Source organism: Hyla sarda, chromosome 6 (genome assembly GCF_029499605.1).
Source record: "Hyla sarda isolate aHylSar1 chromosome 6, aHylSar1.hap1, whole genome shotgun sequence".
Lineage (NCBI taxonomy): Eukaryota > Metazoa > Chordata > Amphibia > Anura > Hylidae > Hyla > Hyla sarda.
Genome location: NC_079194.1, coordinates 168,214,736 through 168,239,814, shown reverse-complemented (window position 1 = coordinate 168,239,814; position 25,079 = coordinate 168,214,736). Strand labels below are relative to the sequence as shown.

The window sequence follows — 25,079 nt, the reverse complement described above, 5'->3', positions numbered from 1 at the left end:
AATACCAAAATTTCCCTATTTTTCAGAGGGCAATGAAAGCATCTACCTGGGTACTATAAGCAACATCACCACATTTTCGTTGCAAAGTTAAATAACTTACTAGATACAGATGCAGGCGGTAACTTAGGACCAAATTCTTCCTCGTCTATTTGTATTAATTCTTCCTTTGCTGCATGAACAGTAGGATGAGCCAAAAGCTTTTTTGTTGATTCAGATTCTGTGAAAGAAAAGCCCTTATTTTAAATTACGTTGCAGATAAGGAAGTGTCTTGCTCACATTTTCTTCAGTGTTCCATAAACAATTCAATATCCTCTTACAGCTATTATAGAGAAAAAATTGCACAAACATAGAAAAATAGATTATCTAGAAGGGTTGTTACTCTCACCAAGTCATTTATAGTAAACAACAGTGGGCCCCAGCATGACATTACTGCTAAAGTTTGGGAAAGGGGGGGGGGGGGGGGGAGGATAATGGACTGTCCTAATGCTAAAGGATTTTGAAGATGCTCCTTCAGAGCAAGAACCCCTTGAACCCCCTCTCCACTCTATGAAGTACAAATACCTGCAAAAAAGTATACGATTTCTTTAAATAAGTATTTATGGTGGAAAAGAAAATTATCTTCTATACACAGACACATCCCCTAACCTGTGGATAGGAAGTAAGGGTCTCCCTTTTATATCAAACCACCCAAATTTTTATCGTTGAACCTGTTGAATGTCCTAAAAACATAAGCTATGATTTATATGTTTGTTTGATCAGTAAAAATGAGGCCAGTAATGTTTAGGTGCGTCACCTTTTACGCTGGATGATGCTGCAATTTCAGACTTTCTGGTTTCAGTTTCTGTATTGAGAGCAGGAGACAAGTCCTCATCACTTTCTTCATCTGATGAGGAGGATTTCTCATCTGAGGACTCCGCAAATATTGCTTTAAACAAATCAATAGGTGGCCTCTTCTCTTCCTCTTCTAAATCTTGCTCGGCATGTTCTGATGGACCCTAAAATTAATAATACACTTAGCACTATAAAGACGTGATTCAGTCATTGGAGAGAATACTTGTCTCTCCAGCAAATACTCTACAAGTACAGCCGTGTGATTTTTTTCATAAACCTGCGAATATATAATTTCCCCAGCATTCCAACTAAAATAACCCCTAGAGCAGTGGTCTCCAACCTGCGGACCTCCAGATGTTGCAAAACTACAACTCCCAGCATGCCCGGACAGCCGGTGGCTGTCCGGGCATGCTGGGAGTTGTAGTTTTGCAACATCTGGAGGTCCTCAGGTTGAAGACCACTGCCCTAGAGGGTAACAACTTCAAGCAGTGAATCAGGCTATAATAATAATGCATTAGCACTGCATAAGAAAGGGCCAGACAATTTTGTAATGTATTAATAACTTTGAAGATTCCTATTTGCAGCTCTTGAGCAAGAATCACTCTTTTCTTTGAGGGAATAAAAACCTGTCCTGGTAAATTATCCTGATCACACAGGTCCTGTGCTTGTTGCAGACACAATGGCCCTCATTTGCTATTGCAAACCAGACATGTTTTGTCGGGTTGTGCGCCAGATTCTGTCGCATTCCGCCAGAAATTCTGTCGTCGCCAGATTTTGCACCAGAATTGAAAAAACCCTGACTAACTCTCCAGTTTGCTAAGAAAACCCAAAAAAGGGCTTGGTCGCCGGGGAAAGGGGGTGTGGTCTCCAAAAAGGGGTGTGTTCCCGACATTTTCACAAAAAAACCAAGATATTTACTAAGGTTTCCACATAAAATGTAGGCGATTTGAGCTGAGGAAAACCCCACAGATCAGAGCATGTGTAAAAAAAAAAAAAAGCAAAGTGTAGGGAAAGTGGAAAATGTAGGGAAACCTTAGTAAATACAGTGGAAAATAAATTTGTAGGGAATTAAAACCCACAAAGAAACCAACACAACACTCTTAGTAAATAAGGGCCAATGTGTGATTATAACACAGGAAGTAAACAGTAATGGGTTTCATTTAATAAAAACAAGCAGAAATCTTGTAAAATTGTAAATAATTTGTAAACAAAATAAAACTAGAAAACCAAAAGGCTACAGTCTTTGCTCTTTAATTGGAATTTCTCATGTAGATGTGTCCCTCCTTAGAATACATGCTGCATGTAAAATCTGTGTTTCCAGGGTGCTGCTGTCATCACTAGATCTCATGTATCAGCGCGGCTTCTCTCTTGTACTGATCATTTCCATTACAGTCTAGAAGGGATCCCCTCTTCCTAGTGCTGGCACCAATAATGATGTGTGATTTCCACTCATTTCCATTGCAGAGTCTGCTGTAGGTAATCTTTTTTTTACACATATTGTCAGGGCTTTTGTACATTTAACCATAATCAAATCAGTCTCCATTTTAATTCTAGTGGTCATTTGATAAAGCTTATTGGATTTGTTTGTGTTTTTCTGTGTTTTTCTCCCGTTTGTGTCCTTCTCCGAGTAGAGAGAAAAGAATGTACCTTTTGCCACCTCAATATTTACAAATAGTGATAAGGAGAAGAGGGTGTTGAGCAGCATGTGCTCTCTCTGAATAGAAGTGCACTTTTACAAGCATACCATGGGATGTCTGAGGTGGTCAGAGGATGGTTATTTACCTATGATAACTTAGACAAGTCAATTATTAATTATTACTATTATATATGGTCATAACCCATTTAGTTATCCGTAATCAGATAATTATTGCATTTAGCATATATGTACATCTCCCATATATTTAGTGTATTCTTATTGTAAGAATTAGGGTGTATAATCACATTTTCTGATTTATCCCATGAACAGTGTGTGAAGATAGAGTTACAAATCTATTAGTATGGTAAACACTAAAAGACTATTCACACTAAGGGTATGGATTATTAGAGATTACATTTGCTTATCTTGAAGAAACCATTAGCTGATTATATGTAGGGAATGTGTGTTAAGTTCCCTCAACTATAAACCTAGGGGGAGATTTATGAAAACCTGTCCAGAGAAAAAGTTGCTGAGTTGCCCATAGCAACCAATCATATTTCTGTCATTTTTTAAAAGGTCTGAGCAAAATGAAAGAAGCGATCTGATTGGTTGCTATGGGCAACTGGGCAACTTTTCCTCTGGACAGGTTTTGATAAATCTCCCCCATATTTTGTTTCTTAGAGACATAAATATATAATATTGATAATATTGATATATATAATATTGATTTATATAATTGATATTTGATATATATATAATTGATATATAATTGATATTTGATATATATAATTGATATATAATATATAATTGATATATATTATATATATATAATATATAATTGATATATAATATATATAATTGATATATATAATATTGATATATATAATAATGATATAATGAGCAACAGACATTGTAAACAAGGTTTAGATAAGTGTCAAACTTAATCCTGAGTACACTGTTTATTGATAATTAAAATGAGATATAGTTGAAAAGTGGGGATATTTTTAGTTAACCCTTGGGTGGCCAGCAACAAGTTATAAACCCAATAACTAGTCAAGAGTGCTCTCTGCTGGTTAACTAAGTCAGTCATGTGGCCATGTCCTTATCTACATACACTGCTCACAAAAACAAAGGGAACATTTAAAACACAATGTAACTCCAAGTCAGTGACACTTCTGTGAAATCACACTGTCCACTCAGGAAGCAACACTGACAATCAATTTCACATGCTGTTGTGCAAATGGAACAGACAACAGGTGGAAATTATAGGCAATTAGCAAGACACCCCCAATAAATGAGTGGTTCTGCAGGTGGTGACCATAGACCACTTCTCAGTTCCTACAGTTCCTGGCTGATGTTTTGGTCACTTTTGAATGCTGGCAGTGCTTTCACTCTAGTGGTAGCATGAGACAGAGTCTACAACCCGCACAAGTGGCTCAGGTAGTGCAGCTCATCCGGGATGGCACATCAATGTGAGCTGTGGTAAGAAGGTTTTGCTGCGTCTGTCAGCGTAGTGTCCAGAGCATGGAGGCTCTACCAGGAGACAGGCCAGTATATCAGGAGACATGGAGGAGGCTGTAGGAGGGCAACAACCCAGCAGTAGGACCGCTACATATGCAGTTGTGTCCAGGAGGAGCACTGCCAGAGCACTATAAAATGACCTCCAGCAGGCCACAAACGTGCATGTGTCAGCTCAAACGGTCAGAAACAGACTCCATGAGGGTGGTATGAGGGCCTGACGTCCACAGGTGGGGGTTGTACTTACAGCCCAACACCGTGCAGGACATTTGGCATTTGCCAGAGAACACCAAGATTGGAAAATTCGTCACTGGTGCCCTGTGCTCTTCACAGATAAAAGAAGGTTCACACTGAGCACATGTGACAGACGTGACAGAGTCTGGAGATGCCATGGAGAACGTTATGCTGCCTGCAACATCCTCCAGCATGACCGGTTTGGCGGTGGGTCAGTAATGGTGTGGGGGTGCATTTATCTGGGGGGGCCGCACAGCCCTCCATGTACTTGCCACAGGTAGCCTGACTGCCATTAGGTACCGAGATGAGATCCTCAGACCCCTTAACCCCTTAAGGACCAAGGACGTACCGGTACGTCCTTGGTCCTGCTCTTCTGATATAACGCGGGGTTACACAGTAACCCCGCATCATATCACGGCGGGCCCGGTGTCATAGTGAAGCCGGGACCCGCCTCTAATAGCGCGCAGCGCCGCGCGCTATTAACCCTTTAGCCACGCGCTCAGAGCTGAGCCGCGCGGCTAAAAGTGAAAGTGAAAGTTCCCGGCTAGCTCAGTCGGGCTGTTCAGGATAGCCGCGGCTAATCGCGGCATCCCGAACAGCTGACAGGACAGCGGGAGGGCCCCTTCCTGCCTCCTCGCTGTCCGACCGCCGAATGACTGCTCAGTGCCTGAGATGCAGGCATGAGCAGTCATGCGGCAGAATCGTTGATCACTGGTTTCTTATGAGAAACCAGTGATCAATGATGAAGATCAGTGTGTGCAGTGTTATAGGTCCCTATGGGAGCTATAACACTGCAAAAAAAAAGTGAAAAAAAAAAGTGAATAAAGATCATTTAACTCCTCCCCTATTAAAAGTTTGAATCACCCCCCTTTTCCAATAAAAAAAAAAAAAACAGTGTAAATAAAAATAAATATATATGGTATCACCGCGTGCGGAAATGTCCGAATTATAAAAAAAATATCATTAATTAAACCGCTCGGTCAATGGCGTGCGCGCAAAAAAATTCCAAAGTCCAAAATAGTGCATTTTTGGTCACTTTTTATATCATTTAAAAATGAATAAAAAGCGATCAATAAGTCCTATCAATGCAAAAATGGTACCGTTAAAAACTTCAGATCACGGCGCAAAAAATGAGCCCTCATACCGCCCCATACACGGAAAAATAAAAAAGTTATAGGGGTCAGAAGATGACAATTTTAAACGTATTAATTTTCCTGCATGTAGTTATGATTTTTTCCAGATGTCCGACAAAATCAAACCTATATAAGTAGGGTATCATTTTAATCGTATGGACCTACAGAATAAATATCAGGTGTCATTTGTACCGAAAAATGTACTACGTAGAAACGGAAGTCCCCAAAAGTTACAAAACAGCGGGTTTTTTTCAATTTTGTCGCACAATGATTTTTTTTCCCGTTTCACCGTAGATTTTTGGGCAAAATGACTGACGTCATTACAAAGTAGCATTTGTGGCGCAAAAAATAAGCCATCATATGGATTTTTAGTTGCAAAATTGAAAGAGTTATGATTTTTTAAAGGCAAGGAGCAAAAAACGAAAATGCAAAAACTGAAAAAACCCCGGTCCTTAAGGGGTTAAGAGACCATATGCTGCTGTGGTTGGCCCTGGGTTCCTCCTAATGCAAGACAATGCTAGACCTCATGTGGCTGGAATGTGTCAGCAGTTCCTGCAAGAGGAAGGCATTGATGCTATGGACTGGCCCGCCCGTTCCCCAAACATGAATCCAATTGAGCACATCTGGGACATCATGTCTCGCTTCATCCACCAACGCCAGATTGCACCACAGACTGTCCAGGAGTTGACGGATGCTTTAGTCAAGGTCTAGGAGGACATCCCTCAGGAGACCATCCACCACCTCATCAGGAGCATGCCCATGCATTCTAGGGAGGTCATACGGGCACGTGGAGGCCACACACACTACTGAGCCTCATTTTGACTTGTTTTAAGGACATTACATCAAAGTTGGATCAGCCTGTAATGTGGTTTTTCACTTTGATTTTGAGTGTGACACCATATCCAGACCTCCATGGTTAGTAAATTTGATTGATAATTTTTGTGTGATTTTGTTGTCAGCACATTCATGTAAAGACAAAAGTATTTCATATGATTAGTTCATTCATTCAGATCTAGGATGTGTTCTTAGTGTTCCCTTTATTTTTTTGAGCAGTGTATTAGACACCCACTTGATTGTTGCTGAAGAATCTCTTATCAAATTGAGGTGTGTATTGTAGATTAGAAATCATTTAAAAAGTGAATACTTACACTACAGGGAGATTACAAACAAATCTTAACACAGAGGAGTTTTATCAAAACCTGTCCAGAGGAAAAGTTGCTGAGTTGCCCATAGCAACCAATCAGATTGCTTCTTTCATTTTTCAGAGGCCTTTTTAAAAAGGAAAGAAGGAAGCTGATTGGTTTCTATGGACAACTCGGCAACCTTTCCTCTGGACAGTTTTGATAAATCTCCCCCAGAGATCTACTCTACCTTCCTAGGAGCTACCTGAGGGACGGGGCCATGAAGATTCAGGGCGAGATACTTTCTACAATGCTACCAGGCCTCATCTAATATGAACGCATGGTAACAAGACAATGGCTGCTCATGACGAATCTATGTACCCAGCTTTCTTGTGTGCAGAAGTTATATCTCACATGAATTGGGTAAGGTACAATTGTTCTTATTTCATTAAGACCATTTAAATATGTGGATGAAATTATATGAATTAGAAATGTGACAATTTCTGCTCTTTAATCTCCAGGTTGAGATTGTAAAGTTTAGCATATGGATCCCTTTTTTTGCAAGGAACAGGACATATTCTATTCATACAAGTGCATTGACATGATGCATATAGCTTGGTCTATGTGAAAATCTTTGCCATTTAATTGATAATAATATTCCTACAAAGAAACTTATTTAAGTATTCCTCCAAATTTACAGAACCATAGATTATATATATTGTACTGTGCCTATAAAAGTACATACCAGGGTAAAGTGGTTAGTTAGAAGTGGGTGGAATGTTTACTTATTACTAATATGTATATATGTAGAATTAGATGTTGCCCATTCTTGATATCATTTGATGTGAGATTCTGTTTCAGAGCAATATCTGTACATGATACCTGAACTAACCTTGTAACTGATGTTTTAGTGTCACAGTTACTAACTTCTGGGACTGTTCCTTCTACTATATGTAGTTACTAACATAAGCTTATAATGCTTCATTAATATTCTTTATATCTGACAAACATCATTGATATACTTGTCAATTGTTATTGATATCCTTATATATCTCATTATGTTTATTATACTCATTTATGTTAATTAAAGCTGTTTTCCAGCTGTGTTTTTTTCTTTATTCTATATACCCATGCTGCAACAAAAAAAATATTACATAGTGATGTCCTGCCTCAGACAGTGATACGCTGAGCGACAGTGTGACGTAACGGGCCTGGGCACCAAGAAGAAGGCAGAGTCCATTACATCCCAGTGCTGCTTAGCGTATTACCAGCTGAGGAGTGACATCGCTTCGGCTGGCGATAAGCTCATAGCAGTGTGACATGTTGTGCCCCAGAATGTGGAAGAAGACCGGAATCAAAGGAAGGAGAGCGATATCGGTGACATAGGGGAAACGGCGGGAGGCAAGTTAACCCCTTAAGGACCTGGGGTTTTTCCGTTTTTGCATTTTCGTTTTTTCCTCCTTACCTTTAAAAAATCATAACGCTTTCAATTTTGTACCTACAAATCCATATGATGGCTTATTTTTTGCGACACCAATTCTACTTTGTAATGACGTCAGTCATTTTACCCAAAAAAACTACAGCGAAACGGAAAAAAATCATTGAGACACAAAATTGAAAAAATAACGCCATTTTGTAACTTTTGGTGGCTTCCGTTTCTACGCAGTACATTTTCTGGTAAAAATGACACCTTCGTATGGTCCATACGATTAAAATGATACCCTACTTATGTAGGTTTGATTTTGTCGTACTTCTGGAAAAAATCATAACTACATGCAGGAAAATTTATACGTTTTAAATTGTCATCTTCTGACCCCTATAACTTTTTTATTTTTCTGCGTATGGGGCGGTATGAGGACTAATTTTTTCCGCCGTGATCTGAAGTTTTTAGCTGTACCATTTTTGCATTGATAGGACTTTTTTTTGCGCATACGCCATTGACCGTGCGGTTTAATTAACGGTATATTTTTATAATTCGGACATTTCCGCACGCGGCGATACCACATATGCTTATTTTTATTTACACTTTTTTTTATGGGAAAAGGGGGGTGATACAAACTTTTATTAGGGGAAGTGTTAAATCATCTTTATTCACTTTTTTTTTTGCAATGTTATAGTTCCCATAGGGGGCCATAACACTGCACACACTGACCTTTTACATTGATCAATGGTTTCTCATAGGAAACCACTGATCGATGATTCTGACGCTTGACTGCTCATGCCTGGATCTCAGTCACTGAGTAGTAATTCGGCGATCGGACAGCATGGAGGTAGGTAGGGATCCTCCGACTGTCATGTAAGCTGTTTGGGAAGCCGCGATTTCATCGCGGCGATCCCGAATGGCTCCCTGAGCTAACCGGCATGGTTTTACTTTCACTTTGAACGCCGCATCTAAAGGGTTAATAGCGTGCGGCACCGCGATCAATACTGCGTGCTATTAGCCACGGGTCCCGACCCGTGTGGCCCCGCGTTATAGATCGGGAGTGCACTCATGACGTACCGGTACGTCATGGGTCCTTAAGAGGTTAAATGGGCTCTGTCAGATATAAACACTTTTGATATGCTGTTAAGCATGCAAAACCAATAGGTTTTGCAATTGCTTTCATTAAAACATTTTCAGTATTTCATAGTGAAAAAGCCAGTCAAAAAACTGCCTCCCTGTTTCCTGGGATACATACCAGCCTGGCTGTGTCCTACGTCATGGACCCACTTCATGATTGACACATCTGCAGATCTAAAGCTGCTGTGATGGGCTTCATCACTGTCTGTGTTTACTTCACAGTCTCCTTGTGTGAGGAGAAGGGGGAGGGGCGGGAGTACACTGCTGTCTGTGAGCAGATGATGAAAGAAGCTGGTGACTGAAGATGGGGACTGAATGGAGGATTCTTTTGTTTAAAAAGTAAGTGTCTCTGCATGTATATATGTGTGTGTGGATATATATGTATGTGTGTAAATCTGTGTTGTCTAGGTAATGTGCATGTGTATGAATAAATTAAGTCAAGGTGTGTGTATTTAATACAGGGGGACTACAATCAAATGCATCGAGCTGTTGCAAAACTAACATTCCCAGCATGCCTGCACAGCCAAATGATGTGTGGGCATGCTGGGAGTTGTAGTTTTGCAACAGTAGGAGGAACACAGCCTTCAGCAACACTGTTGTAAATCTAAGTTTTACCAATCATATGCCTCCAGCTGTTGCAAAACTACAACTCAAAGGATGTGTGGGCATGCTGGGAGCTGTAGTTTTGCAAAAGCTGTAAGCACACAGTGTGTGTGTGTGTGTGTGTGTGTGTGTGTGTGTGTGTGTGTGTGTGTGTAGCATAAAACCAGAAAGGAAAGGGTTACAGATGCTCACTCCAAAGACCAGTGACTGAGGAGAGTGAGGGTGGGGGAATGGTTATCACCTGAGGAGAAGAAAGGGACCCGCCCGCTGTTTCTGGTCGACAACACTAAGGGAATTCAAAAATAAAGCCAATTCTGAGAGAAATATAGGTCATAGACAAATAAAAATGATATGTACGATGAGATACTGAGCAACATAAGTTTTTTTTTTTTGGGGTGATCTGACAGGTTCACTTTAATCTTTATTATTTTTGTTTTTGCAACCCGGGCAGAATGGAAACAAACATTTTGTATATGTAACTAAGCACAGTCATAACTCCTAAATACTTATACAACAACTGTAGACATACCTGGGATGAGACAACAGCAGCTGATGTAGACTGAGAATCTATTGGTTTTGTGTTTATTTCCTCTTTTATTAACTCGCTCTTACTGTGTGGTAAGTCACTGATTAGATCTTTTTTCTTTTCTTCAGCAGCTGACATATCCCACCTAGAAGCCTTCTTTGTTTCTGGAAAGTATAAATCATCAAAAGAAATAAAACTTAGTTTAAGTAAGGAAACTACCAGACCAGCATGCATGCAAGATGTTAAAGGGGTACTCCACCTCTAGACATCTTATACCCTATCCAAAGGATAGGGGATAAGATGTCAGATCGCGAGCGGAGTACCCCTTTAAGATGTCAAAAGCAAAGTGCTAAGTTCCCCCCTGCCCCAGTAACCCACCACACCTCTGACACGTTTCACCATGCAGGTTTTGTCCAGGAGTTTAATAATAAAAATTTTAATCCCTACCTTTTCCCATATTTTTTTATAAAATATGTACAAAAACAAAACAAAATATATGTGGCATCGTTGCGTGCGTAAATGTCTGGACTATCAAAATATTACATTAATTAAACTGCATGGTCAATGGTGTACACTTAAAAAACATACCAATGTCCAGAATTGCATATTTTTGGTAACTTCATATGTATGAAAAAATAAAGGGCGATCAAAAAGTCCCATCAAAACAAAAATGGTACTGATACAAATACAGATCAAAGAGCAAAAAATTATATATCCTTATAAAAAAATATATAAGGGGAAGAAGACGAAAATTTTAAGCATACTCATGTTCATACAAAAAAAAAATAGTAATAAAACAAAACCTATATAAATCATATGGACTAGGGCTGCACAAACTGGAGAAAAGGTGCAATTGCAATTATGGAGGTAAATATTGCAATTTTCATATGCAATTGTGATAACAACCAAATGGTGAAATTACTCCTATTTCATGTCTAATCCAGTTATTTCATATGGCTTCTCCCATTTCATGTACAACGAACGAACAAAAAATGGGAGGATTGGATTAGATTGCAAATGGGAAGAAATTATCTTAAAGGGGTTATCCAGAAAAAAACTTTTTTTTATATATCAACTGGCTTCAGATTTGTAAATTCAGTACTTATGAGCTGCTGAAGTTGAGATGTTCTTTTCTGTCTAGGTGCTCTCAGATGACACCTGTTTCGGGAACTGTCCAGAGTAGAAGCAAATCCCCATAGCAAACCTCTTCTACTCTGTGCAATTCCCGAGACAAGCAGAGATGTCAGCAGAGAGTACTGTTGCCAGACAGATAAGAACAACTCAACTTCAGCATCTGATAATTACTGGAAGGATTAAGATTTTTTTAATAGAAGTAATTTACAAATCTGTTTAACTTTCTGGAGCCAGTTGATCTATAAGAAAAAATAAAATAAAATAAATAAAAAGGTTTTTCCCGGAATAACCCTTTAAGGACCCAGACAATTTTCAGTGTAGAACCCGGCCATTTTTTGCACATCTGACCACTGTCACTTTGAGCATTAATAACTCTGGGATGCTTTTACCTTTCATTCTGATTCAGAGTTTGTTTTTTCTTGACATATTCTACTTTAAGTTAGTGGTAACATTTTGGCAATACTTCCATAATTTCTTGGTGATAAATTCAAAAACTTTATGAAAAAATTGAAAATGTAGCATTTTTTTTTACTTTGAAGCTCTCTGCTTATAAGAAAAATGAATATTCCAAATAAATTATATATTGATTCACATATGTCTACTTTATGATTCCATCATAAAGTTGACATGTTTTTACTTTTGGAAGACATCAGATGGCTTCAAAGTATAGCAGCAATTTTCAAATTTTTCACAAAATTTTCAAAATCGAAATTTTTCAGGGACCAGTTCAGTTTTGAAGTGGATTTGAAGGGCCTTCTTATTAGAAATACCCCATAAATGACCCCATTATAGAAACTACACGCCTCAAAGTATTCAAGATGACATTCAAAAGTTTTGTTAACCCTTTAGGTGTTTGACAGGAATAGCAGCAAATTGAAGGAGAAAATTCAAAATCTTCATTTTTTACACTTGCATGTTCTTGTAGACCCAGTTTTTGAATTTTTACAAGGGGTATAAGGAGAGAAATCTTAAAATGTGTAACCCAATTTCTCTTGAGTAAGGAAATACCTCATGTGTGTATGTCAAGTGTTCGGCGGGTGCACTAGAGTGCTCAGAAGGGAAGGAGCAACAGTGGGATTTTGCAGAGTGAGCTTTACTGAAATGGTTTTTGGGGGGGCATGTCATATTTAAGAAGCCCCTATGATCAAATGTGTGTACGACGGTATTTTTGTAGCTTATGGCGGTTCCACGGTATATAACGATATTTCTAGCCCCCCCAATCATGTGACTCGCGAGCACTGGTCTGTCTCCCCCCCCCCCCCCCAATTAATTATCAGCCCAGCACTGCGCTGTCCCCATCTGGGTACTACTCACGTCACCTGCAAGCGTTGCCTCCCTTGTCCTTCTGTTTGTTGCAGGCCGCCAGCGCTGACACTCTATACTGTATGCTGCATCCCGGGCTACAAAAGATAAACAAAATAAACTTTAATGCACCTTCCTACTTTGGCCTTACGCTCATCCTGGGGACGGGAACGTCGGAGAGCCATCAGCCTATCACCGGCCGCAGCGATGTTCCGTCTCAGGCTGACGGTTCTCAGTCGTTCCCGTCCCCAGGAAGCAGGTCCGGACCGACGGGGAAGGTGAGTTAAAGTTTATTTTGTTTATCTTTTGAAGCCCGGGCATGGGGATACAGCGTACAGTATAGAGTGTCAGCGCCGGCAGCCCGCAACAAACAGGAGGATGAGGGAGGCAGCGCTTGCGGGTGACGTGAGTAGTACCCCGATGGGGACAGCGCAGCGCTGGGCTGATAATTCCATCCTGAGGGGGAGGGGCCCAACCGGTATTGCGGTATGGGAAAAATTCATATCGTGCAGGACAAAAATTTCGGTATTCGGTATGAATTCGGTATGAACCGGTATATCACCCAGCACTAGGTGCCAGAACAGCAAAAAAAAAAAAAAAAAACACATGGCATACTATTTTGGAAACTACACCCCAAAGGAACTTAACAAGGGGTACAGTGAGTCTTAACACCCCATAGGTGTTAGATGACTTTTCGTTAAAGTTGGATGTGTAAATTATTATTTTTTACTAAAATGCTAGTTTTCCCCAAAATTTTAAATTTTTACAAGGGATAATAGGAGAAAATGTAAATTTGGAACCCCATCTCTTCTGAGTATGGAAATACCCCATGTTAGGACGTAAAATGCTCTGCGGGTGCACTACAATGCTCAGAACAGAAGGAGTCACATTTGGCTTTTGGGGGGCATGTCGCATTTAGGAAGCCCCTATGATGCCAGAACAGCAAAAAAAAAAAAAAACACATGGCATGCTATTTTGGAAACTACACCCCCCAAGGAATGTAAAAAGGGTTACAGTGAGCCTTAACAGCTCACAGGTGTTGACAACTTTTTATTAAAGTTGGATGTGTAAATGAAAAATAAAATTTTACAAAAATTCTGTTTTTTCCCCAAATTTTACATTTTTACAAGGGGTAATAGAAGAAATGGAGTTACAAATTTTGAGGGTCATTTTCTCCTGAGTTTGGAAAAACCCCATGTGTGGACATCAAGTGTTCTGCTGGCTCACAACAATGCTCAGAAGAGGAGGAGCGCCATTGAGCTTTTGGAAAGAGAATTTGTTTGGAAAGGAAGTCAGGGGCCATGTGCGTTTACAAAGCCCCCCCGTGGTGCCAGAACAGTGGACTTGTGACCCCATTTTGGAAACTACACCCCTCACAGAATTTATTAAGGGGTGCAGTGAGTATTCACACCCCACTAGCGCGTTTGACAAATCTTTCGAACAGTGGGCTGTGCAAATGAAAAATTACATTTTTGATTTTCACAGACCAGTGTTCCAAAAATCTGTCAGACACCTGTGGGGTGTAAATGCTCACTGCACCCCTTATTACATTACATGAGGGGTGTAGTTTCCAAAATGGGGTCACATGTGGGGGGGGGGGTGTCCATTGTTCTGGCACTATGGGGGCTTTGTAAACACACGTGGCCTTCAATTCCGGATACATTTTCTCTTCAAAAGCCCAATGGCGCTTCTCTTCTGAGCATTGTAGTGCACCCGCAGAGCAATTTACATCCACATATGAGGTATGGTCTTACTCAGAAGAAATGGGGTTACAAATTTTGGGGGGCTTTTTTTTCCTATTTTCCCTTGTGAAAAAGAAAAATTTAGGGTAATACCAGCATTTTAGTTAAAAAATTTTTTTTCATTTTCCCATCCAACTTTAACGGAAAATTTTCAAACACCTGTGGGGTGTTAAGGCTCACTATACCCCTTGTTACATTTTTTGGCATTTATGTCAGAACCACTGTAAAGTCAGCCACCACTGTGCAAATCACCAATTTAGGCCTCAAATGTACATAGTGCGCTCTCACTCCTGAGCCTTGTTGTGCGCCCGCAGAGGATTTTACGCCCACATATGGAGTATTTCCGTACTCAGGACAAATTGCGTTGCAAATTTTTGGGGGGGGGGGGGGTCTTTTTTCCTTTTTCCGCTTTTGAAAATAAAAAGTATGGGGCAACACCAGCATGTTAGTGTAAATTGTTTTATTTTTTTACACCAACAGGCTGGGGTAGCCCCCCACTATTCCATTTCATAAGGGGTAAAAGGAGAAAAAGCCCCTCAAAATTTGTAGTGCAATTTCTCCCGAGTACGGAAATACCCAATGGGCTCCGAAGTGAGAGAGCACCATGCACGTTTGAGGACAACATTTTTAATTTTTTTTTTTTTTGGAGAAAAATAAATTTGTATGCTTAAAATGTCCTCTTCTGACCCCTTTAACATTCTCACTTTTCCATATAAAGGGTTGTATGGGGGATTATGTTTTGCGCAGTGCTCTGTATTTATCGGTACCATTTTTTTAATGGGACTTTTTGATCACTTTTTAATAAATTTTATCTGCTGACCAAAAATCAGCAATTCTGTCTGGACGTTTGCATTTTCTTAACGTTTATGTCATTGGCCATACGGTTTAATTAAAGTTATATTTTAATATTTCGGTCATTTATGCATGCGGCGTTACCAAATAGGTTTTGATTTTTTTCTTTGTTTGCTTTATTTTATTAGAAAAATGGGGGAAAAGGGGGGGGGGGATTTAAAAACTTATAATAGGGGAGAGTCTTTTTCACATTTATTGCCTGCTTATTTTTTTAATATTTTTTGAGAATTTTTTTTGTCCTCATAGGACCAAAGGCTGTTTGGGCATGCTGGGAGTTCTAGTTTTTGCAACAGCTGGAGACACACAGATACAATCTTGTGATTGCAGACACTGATCAATGCTGTGCCATAGGAGCCTATAGCACAGCACTGATAAACATTATCAGCACTCCATTACAACAGGTTGCTAAGACTGCCGGCATTATTGGAGCGCCGATAGGACGGGGAGAAGGAAGGTAGGGACCTTACGGCCATCCTCTCAGCTGATAGGAACACCGCAGGTTTTGCTGCGGGTGTCCCAATCAGCTCCACTCCACGGACATCAGAGGGGATTTGCAGTGGGGATCTGCTGGTTATAACGCAGATCCGACCAGCGGGCCCACACCATATTCCTCTCACCCAACCCATGATGTACCGGTACATCAAGGGTCAGGAAGGGGTTAAAAATCTTCTTGAGGCAGCAATTTTCCGCCCCTGTGAAGGTGCTGCCTGGGTAAAATGGACCCAACGGGACCTATTGTAGGGCCGGCTCTGGACCCGCCGCACAGCAGCCCCATATACATATGGCAGCCAGTCTTGAAAGTCATTCCTCTTTAGTAAACAAAATTTGTACAATCTATAGATTAGTCCATTGTAAGGCATGCCACTGACAGTCCTGTGGCGACCCAAGGACAGTCCTGTGACGAACCATGGACAGTCATTTGACCCCTAATATACAAGCTGTTGTTCAATGAAGAGGGCTCTGGACTCCTAAGGGGGTAATTTTTGGCAGGGAGGAGAAGACAAGACGCTGTGCTGATAACACTGATGTCCATGATGAACACACTTCCACCAGTTGCCTGCTCCAGGAATCTATGCAGCTCACACAGATAGCTATACCTGAGGTTTCTTCATCACAGACATAACAATAATCATAGCACAGCAGCAGTGATAGGGAGGGAGACACAAGAGCAGCTCTGTGCACAGTATATGCCCTTTATATAAATCACTGCTACTCACACATACTGCACTAAAAATTAAGGGTACGCCCATCTGACAGATTCCATCGATAGCAAGATGGGGTAAAAAAAACTTTATATCATGGGAATGGGGTGGGAGGTGTCAAATTAACAATATAAGAACACCCGTAGACTCAGGGCACCCTAAGCTTTCAGGGGGTATTCAAAATCAGAATGTCTATTGTAAAATCACTTTAATAAAAATACAGTTATAAACAAAACAAAAAAATCACAATGTTTGAGGAGAAGGACACAGGTCCTCTTTAAAGGGGTAGTCCAGTGGTGAAAAACTTATCCCCTATCCTAAGGATAGGGGATAAGTTTGAGATCGCGGGGGGTCCGACCGCTGGGGCCCCCTGCGATCTCTCTGTACGGGGCCCCGGCTCTCCGCCGAGATATCGGGTGTCGACCCCCGCACGAGGCGGCGGCCGACACGCCCCCTCAATACATCTCTATGGCAGAGCCGGAGATTGCCGAAGGCAGCGCTTCGGCTCTGCCATAGAGTTGTATTGAGGGGGCGTGTCGGCCGCCGCCTCGTGCGGAGGTCGACACGCCCCCTTCCCGCCGGCTGTCGGGGCTCCGTACAGGAGATCGCAGGGGGCCCCAGCGGTCGGACCCCCCGCGATCTGCAACTTATCCCCTATCCTTAGGATAGGGGATAAGTTGCTCACCACTGAATCACCACTGGACTACTCCTTTAACAACATGACTACCGTATCTATTATTCCTAGTAGCCAGGTACATCATGTAACTGTGTTGTCAACTGATGGCCAGGGGTCACATAATGTGTGTTTGTGTAGTTGGTCACATGACTGATGCCATATATATAGTCCTGTCAGTTAGCTCATAAATGCAGTACACAAGACTAAACATTTTGCTGTACAGAGATGGGGGCTACTGCACTGATATAAAAAGGGTATGTGAGCAGAATTTTACTAGAATACATCAATAGAATTTTAATGTACAGTGGTCCCTCAACATACGATGGTAATTCGTTCCAAACGAGCCATCGTTTGTCGAATCCATCGTATGTTGAGGGATCCGTGCAATGTAAAGTATAGGAAGCTGTACTCACCTGTCCCCGTCACTCGCGATGGCGTCCCCGCCGCTCCCGATGGTGACCCCGGGCCTCCGCTGGGCTCTCCGCTGTCTTCTCCGGTCCTCTGCTGTCTTCCGCAAGGCCTTACTGGGCCTGCGTAGCGAAGTCATTACGCCGCTGCGTACGCCATCCCTATTGGATGACGTGCGCAGCAGCGTATTGACGTCATCGGAGAGGGACGAGAAGACACCGGAAGACCAGCGCTGGACCCGGAGCATCGTGGAGGGGTAAGTAACACTTACCACACCACACGGGGAACATTAAGCTGCTATCTGGCAGCAGCTTAAGCATTTTGCGCTGCCGGATAGCACTTAATGCGATGGCCCCGACATAAAAAAGCATCGTATGTAGATGCTGACATCGACATGCGATGGCCTCTGAGAGGCCATCGTATGTCGATTTGATCAGATGTCGGGGCCATCGTAGGTCGGGGGGTTACTGTATATTGAAAAAGGTGTATGATTTCCTTTCTATAAGTAAGAGAGAGAAAACTAAAAAATAAACATTTTAAAAAAAGGGTTATCCAGGGATAAGACATGATTGGCCATCCCTCCATGGATCTGCTGAAGGTAGCAGAGTACAGTGCTTGAATATCTCCAGAAATCTAATACAGAGTGGATGGAGCAGTAGCCAGGCATGCACATTGCCACTTCATTCACGTGTAGGACAAGGAACATCTATTCTCGTGATCAGTGGGGTCCCAGTTGTTGGCTCACTGATAAGATACCTATCCCTCTATGCTGTGAATAAGTGGTTTTAGTGTTGGGACAAAAAGTTTTAAAAAGAAAATACTCTTCAAGGAGAATGAACAAAGGATCACTTACTGATTTCAGAAGTCTGCTGTATTTTCTCAGGTACAGATGAGGTACTAGTATTAGTTGGTGGTTTTGTTTCAGGAACAACTAAAAAATTGAAGACAGAGTACTTGTCCCTTTTGACTTTTGGAAGCCCAGTGATGGTTGACCTGAAAATAAAAAACATATAAATATACTAATCTCACTGGGTAGCTGCCCTACATCGGCATGCTGTATGCAGAAAGTACAGATGAAGAGAACAAACTAGCATATTTTACCGTACCAATGTTTTCAGGGTATTATGTTTTGAATAACCTCAATTAATCTAAAGATATTTTTAGTGATCAAAAGCTGTGTAAGTGGTGGCAACTATTTTCTCTTTTTAGGTTGTCATAGCCTTATTTCTGTTTGTTCTGCAATTTTAAAACCTTCAGAATTATTATAATGTATGGCTAATTTACCAATTAGTATTGAACAGTAGGAAACATTAGGGGACTTTACACAAAACAATTTAAGTAAGGAGACATCAGTATAGAGGACGAGAGGGTGTGGATGATATATAGCTACTTTATGCTCCCCTCATTCCACCTACACCATTTTTGTTATGATGGGTGGAGACAGATTTTTAATGCAGTGACACACTCACAAAAAGCTTGATATTTAACCACTTAAGGACCACGGGTTTTTCCGTTTTTGCATTTTCATTTTTTCCTCATCACCTTCTAAAAATTTTGCACCTATACACTCATACAATAGCTTATTTTTTGCGCCACCATTTTTACTTTGTAATGACATCAACAATTTCACCACAAAATTTACCAGGGAACCCAGAAAAAAGGTAGATTTTTGGACTTACCGTAAGGACCATGGGTAAATGCTGCTTGCTGGTAGGAGGCTGACACTAGGCAAAAAAACTAAAGAAAGTTGTCTCCTCCCGGCAGGATATACCCACCTCCTGACTCTGAGTAACTCAGTTTTGTCCCAAAGCAGAAGAAGAACCGACCAAAAAAAGAACAGTCTGAACACAAACCCAGACAAGAAGGGAACCGACCACAAAAAACACCCCTGTACCGGAGGGGTGGAAACTGGCTGGTCGCAAACAAACCAGGGGGGGGGGGTGCTGTGCCCCCCAATAGAAGCTCAGAGAAAGAGATTTTTCGGTAAGTCCAAAAATTTACTTTTCTCGAGCGCTTCATTGGGGGACACAGGACCAAGGGACATCCTAAAGCAGTCCATAGGGAGGAAAGACCCATCCCAGGCAGAAAATAACTCAGGCGGACATCCGAACAGCCCCCTGTAAGACCCTGAGGCCCAAACCTGCATCGGAGGATGCAAGGGTTTGAACACGGTAAAACTTGGCAAAAGTATGCAGGGACGACCAAGTTGCCGCCTTGCAAACCTGTAGAGCCAAAGCCCCGTGGATGACCAGCCAGGAGGCCCCCACCGTGCGGGTGGAGAGGGCCGTAACTCAAAAGGGGGGCACCTGACCCTTGCAGCAATACGCCTCAGAAATGGCGGAGTGTATCCACCAGGAGATAGTAGCCTTGGAGGCTGGGAGCCCCTTGCGCCGCCCATCGGGGTGCACAAACTGGGAGTCACACCACCAGAAGTAGGAAGTTACTGACAAATAGGTCCGAACAGCCGGAACCAAGTTCAACTTGTTAAGCTGATGCTCCCACGGATGAGAAGAGGATGGGCAGAAAGAAGGCAATACAATCTCCTCGTTCAAGTGAAGAGAAATCACAACCTTGGGTTGAAAAGAAGGCACCGGCCGAAGAACTACCTTGTCTTGGTGGATCACCAGAAAAGGGGAACAGCAAGAGAGGGCAGCCAATTCAGACACATGGCCAATGGATGTGACTGCCAAAAGGAAGGCCACCTTCCAAGAAAGGGAACAAAGGGAAACCTGACCCAGAGGTTCAAAGGGAGCACCCTGAAGAGCATCCAAAACTAAAGTTAAGGTCCCAAGGCACAGCAGAAATAGGCACGCCAGGTACGGTGGAAAATGCTGGCGGACAAGGGTTTCCAGCCAAGGAGCACAGTCCGGATCACCCGCGAAGAAAAACCCAGAGCGCTCAAAACCGTGGTTTCAACCACCACGCCGTCAAACGCGGCAGAAGTAATTTGGAGTGGCAGACGGGTCCTTGGGAGAGGAGGTCGGGACGATCTGGAAGACGGAAGGGAATGTCTGCCACGAGACTGACCACGTCCGCTTACCACACTCGACGAGGCCAGTCCGGAGCCACCAGAATCGCAGAGACGCCCTCCACCTCGAGCTTCCGGACAGCCCTGGGAAGTAGCGGAAGTGGTGGCAAGAGGTAGGGAAGAGCGAAGGGGGTCCAAGGGACCACGAGAGCTTCCACCGCCAGAGCCAGTGGATCCCGAGACCTGGACACAAATCGAGGGACTTCCTTTTTCAGGTCTGCGGTGGAGCGACTCAGGAAGTTCGACTCCCAATTGTCGATCCCGGGAATGTGCACTGCCGAAATAGCTGGTACATGAATTTCCGCCCAAAAGAGGATCTTCGACACCTCTCGCATTGGCTGCTGAGCTGCGGGTGTCGCCCTGGTGATTGATGTATTCCGAGGCTGTGGCGTTGTCCGTCTGCACCCAGACTGGAAGGCCCCAAAGCAGGAGACTCCAGTGCAGAAGGCACAGGAAGATCGCACGGAGCTCCAGCATGTTGATGGGGAGCCCTGGACCGTTTGGTCCTAAAAGACTCCTCCCCATTCACTTGTGTCCATGGTCAGGACATGGCAATGAAGAAGCAGGAAGAAGCGACCCTCCCGGAAGAGAGGGGACCAAAGCCACCAAAGGAGGGAGCAGCGAACTCTGGGTGAGAGCCAGATCCTGTGATGGAGAGACAAGGGAGATTTGTCCCACTGAGATAAGACGGCCCACTGGAGAGTACGGTACCGAAATTGGGCAAAGGGAACCGCCTCCATGCAGGCCACCATCTTGCCCACAACTGACATGCAGGTGCGGACGGGAATCAGACCCGGCCGCCGAAGCAAGCGAATCCCTGACTGTAGCTTCTGAAGCTTGCCCTCCGTAAGAGAGGGGCGAGCCGCCAACGCGAAGCGGATCCTGAGAAACACCAAGGATTGGGACGGAGACAGGTTGGATTTCACGCGGTTGATGATCCAACCGAAACTGGAGAGGGTCTGTAGCGTGATGTTGAGACTGACTCGATTCTGTTCCCGAGAGGGCGCCTTGATGAGTAGGTCGTCCAGGTAGGGAAGAACCGAGACACCCCAAGAGTGGAGAAAAGCTACCACTGCCACCAGCGTCTTTGTGAATATCCGAGGTGTGGTCGCCAGCCCGAAGGGCAGAGCAACAAATTGAAAATGACCCACAGGAACAGCGAACCTGAGAAAACACTGGTGGGTCGTAAAAGATAGGGATGTGCAGGTAGGCATCCCGAATGTCCATGGAGGAGAACAACTCCCCCTGATCCATGGAGGCGACTACTGACCATAGGGATTCCATCCAGAAATGCCGAAGTCGCACATGACTGTTCAAGATTTTCAAATCAAGAATGGGGCGAACCGTGCTGTCCTTCTTGGGAATCATGAAGAGATTTGAGTAGAACCCTGAAAACCATTCCCGAGGAGGGACCGTCACGATCAGGCCCTGATGCAGGTGGGTGCAAAGGGCCACCTGAAAAGCAGCAGCAAGAGCGGGATATCAAGGAGGGCGGGATCGGAAAAATAGAAGAGAATTCTATTTGATATCCCTGGGAAACGACCTCCCGAACCCAAGCATCCTGAACTTGCTCCAGTCAAAACGTCCTGAAAGAGGGACAGGCAACCCCCCACCCGAGGGGAAGGCTCGGATGGGCGTGCACCCTCAGGCAGTGGGAGGCTGGCGAGTCCCGGATTTGGAAGAGGGGCGGTTGGAATGGTGCCCCAACTTACAGGAGGAGCGAGCCTTAAAAAAGATAGAGCCCTCCTATCCTGTGAGGCCACAGGTTTGTCCGAGCGACCCGAGAAGCGAAAGGGGCGAAAGGAAGAAATCTTCTGCCGCGTGTCTGAATGGCGCAGACAATTTTGGGTCAAGAGGGAGCTCTTGCCCCTTGTAGCCTCAGAGATGAACTCCTCTAGGTGTTTGCCAAATAGCCAAGGCCCCAGAAAAGGAAGTTTAGTAAATGAACGCTTAGAGGCCGCATCAGCATTCCAAGCCTTAAGCCACCTGGAGCACCTAAGAGCCACTAGATTGCCCGAGGAAAAGGCTACACAGGGGATTGACTCCAAGGAGGCCGAGCAGAGGTAGTTCCCCCCCCCCCCATTAGCGATTTGTTGCGCTAAATCTGCCAAATCGCCGGGAGAAGCACCTGCTAAGATCCCCTGGCACAACTGACCAGCCCAAACAGAGGTATTTGGAAACCAAAGTGAGGCAAAAGCTGGGGACAAGGCCGAGCCTGCTGCCTCAAAGGCGAATTTCACCAAATTTTCAATGTGCTTATCTGAGGGGTCTTTAAAGGAAGCTGCAACAGCCAGCAGCAGGGTAGTGGATTTAGATGACACTGGAGGGTCCACAGTAGGAGGAGGGTCCTCCGTAGGAGGAGAAGGGAAGGACAGCCCGGACATTCTTAGTCACATGGAACCGCTTATCCGGATGCTTCCAGACCGCCTCTAAAATCTCGTCAAATTCAGTGTGTGGGCTGAAAACCTGGGGTTCACGACGAGTGCAGTGGAAGGATACTTCAGGGACTGCGCCAAAAGTTCCTGAGTCCTGTAAATGGAAGATGTCCCTGACTGCCGACACCAGACTGTCCACCATATCTGACATGCGGGAAGTCTCTTCCGAAACAGAGGGACGCTCCAAATCAGAGTCCACAAGCTCCCCAGGGGACTCGGGAGCAGGAGCGACGGTGAGAGGACCCCTCACGGCCCAACTCAGGGGAAGAAGCAGAGGAAAGATGCTCCAGACGGCCACGGGAGGGCCATAGGGAAGGACTGGAGGGGGAACCCACTGCCGTCTCCCTAAGGGACGAGCGTAAGGAGGACCACCCCAAGGCGGAGACCACCTCTTGGGAAACCCTGGCCAAATTGGAGATCGTCTGAGAGAGGAGACCCATGCAGGAGTGGGATCAGACTGTCCGCTGTTCGAAGGACCATCCTGCACGGTAGCCAGGGGAGGACTGGGTCGCAGGGATGCACAGGGTGGACAGGTCAGGCCTGGGATCAGACATGAGAAAGGCACTAGTAAGTCAGACAACCAGACAGACAAGGAGTGATTTCAACCAGGTTGCTGTGTCCGGAGAGAAGCAACCTGAAGGAGCAGCTGCAGCAGTAGGATGACTGGCAGAGATGCTGAGATGAGCAGCAGAGCAGGGCTGATGCATCCAGGTTCACGCTGGGCAAGTAGCAAAGGAGGAGGGGCCATCTGACCCCTACAGCGCACGCAACCCCAGGAGTGGCCAGAACCCTGACGCCCAGGGCGCACGCGCAATCCCCATATTATGAGAAGGGGGGGGGGGGATAGGGTAAGCTGTGGTCCTAAAGCGCGCACTGCGCCAGAAAGGTGGGCGGAGCTATGACTAGGCCTGAACCGCGGGCTTAATTAGAGACTCCGCCTGCGGCCTAGCACAGGAGTGAGCTGCAGAGTAGAGACCGCAGCGCTGAAAAAGTAGCGCCGCAGATGCGGAGAAGAAGGGGGGCCGCTGTGCAGTGCAACCGGCAGGCTCAAGCTGCGGAAAGACAGCGCGGCACTCTGCTCCATAAAAAGTGCGCACCTCTTGTAGCCCGGACCACCGGCAGAATAGAAGCCAGGGATGCGTACCCCCAGAATACAGGAGCCGTGCAACCGGAAAGAAAAAAAAAAAAGAAGGTTAGTCACACGGCAGAGATAGGCGACTGCTATAATCCCCGCAGCGCATGCCCTAGAGTTAACCTCTAAGTGTCCAGACACTAGGGATCGACTGATATCATTTTTTTAGGGCCGATACCGATACCGTTAATCGGTGTAGGTTAGGGCCGATAGCCGATAATTTATACCGATATTCCGGTATAAGTTATCGGCTATTTAACCCCCTGCGATACCGCTGCAGATCATTGATTTAAAGTGGGCGCTTTAAATCAATGATCTGCAGTGGCTTTTGCGGTGCGGTGGGGGCGGTGCGGGTCGCGGGCATTATCGGCAAGGTAATTGCCGATACCGATAATGCCCAAAATCGTGATTATCGGCCGATGATATCGGCCATACCGATAATCGGTCGATCCCTACCAGACACACATGATCCAGACTTCAAGCCGCCTTACATGAGCTAGCACCCAGGGGACCCTCAAGGGAATAAAGAGACCCATGTGGATAGAGCCTTAGAGAAGAGGGGAAAGGGGGGGGGGGAACATACTCTCCCACAGGAACATACCCTCTGAAGCCTTCAACCGGCTAGGCCCACCTGCCTTAAGCCAGACATGGCAAACAGGGGCAATTGGGGTTCCGGACCCAGGGTACACCACTCTGGTGGCGAGGAGGGGTTAATGGTCTATTCAACAAAGCACCATGCCCCTAGCTTGCAAGTGGGGGATCAGGCAGCGCCATGCTCCTGCTGCCCCACGCTAGAAAAAATAACGAAGGAGAGAAATTGTAACTAGAAGCTGAAACTAGGAAAAAAACTAAAGAAATAAGACCAGGTCTGGAGCCTCCAGACCTGTGTCTGCCTCCTGCTGACACTAAGCTAAAACTGAGTTGCTCAGAGTCAGCAGGTGGGTATAGCTTGCCAGGAGGAGCCGACTTTCTTTTGTTTTTTTCTGCCTAGTGTCAGCCTCCAAGC

At 44.2% G+C, this 25,079-nt stretch overlaps 1 protein-coding gene across 4 annotated transcripts in view; it reads right to left on the bottom strand.

Moving 5' to 3' along the window:
• GPATCH1 (G-patch domain containing 1) overlaps window positions 1-25,079 on the bottom strand; it is a 193,707-nt gene that overhangs the window by 25,224 nt on the left and 143,404 nt on the right. For all 4 annotated transcript variants that reach the window (XM_056525751.1, XM_056525752.1, XM_056525749.1 and 1 more), the window contains 4 exons: window positions 18,332-18,471; window positions 10,166-10,326; window positions 794-995; window positions 101-217 (listed from right to left, as the gene is read on the bottom strand). In XM_056525751.1, coding sequence (XP_056381726.1) covers window positions 101-217; window positions 794-995; window positions 10,166-10,326; window positions 18,332-18,471 — 620 coding nt within the window. The remainder of the gene's footprint in view (window positions 1-100; window positions 218-793; window positions 996-10,165; window positions 10,327-18,331; window positions 18,472-25,079) is intronic.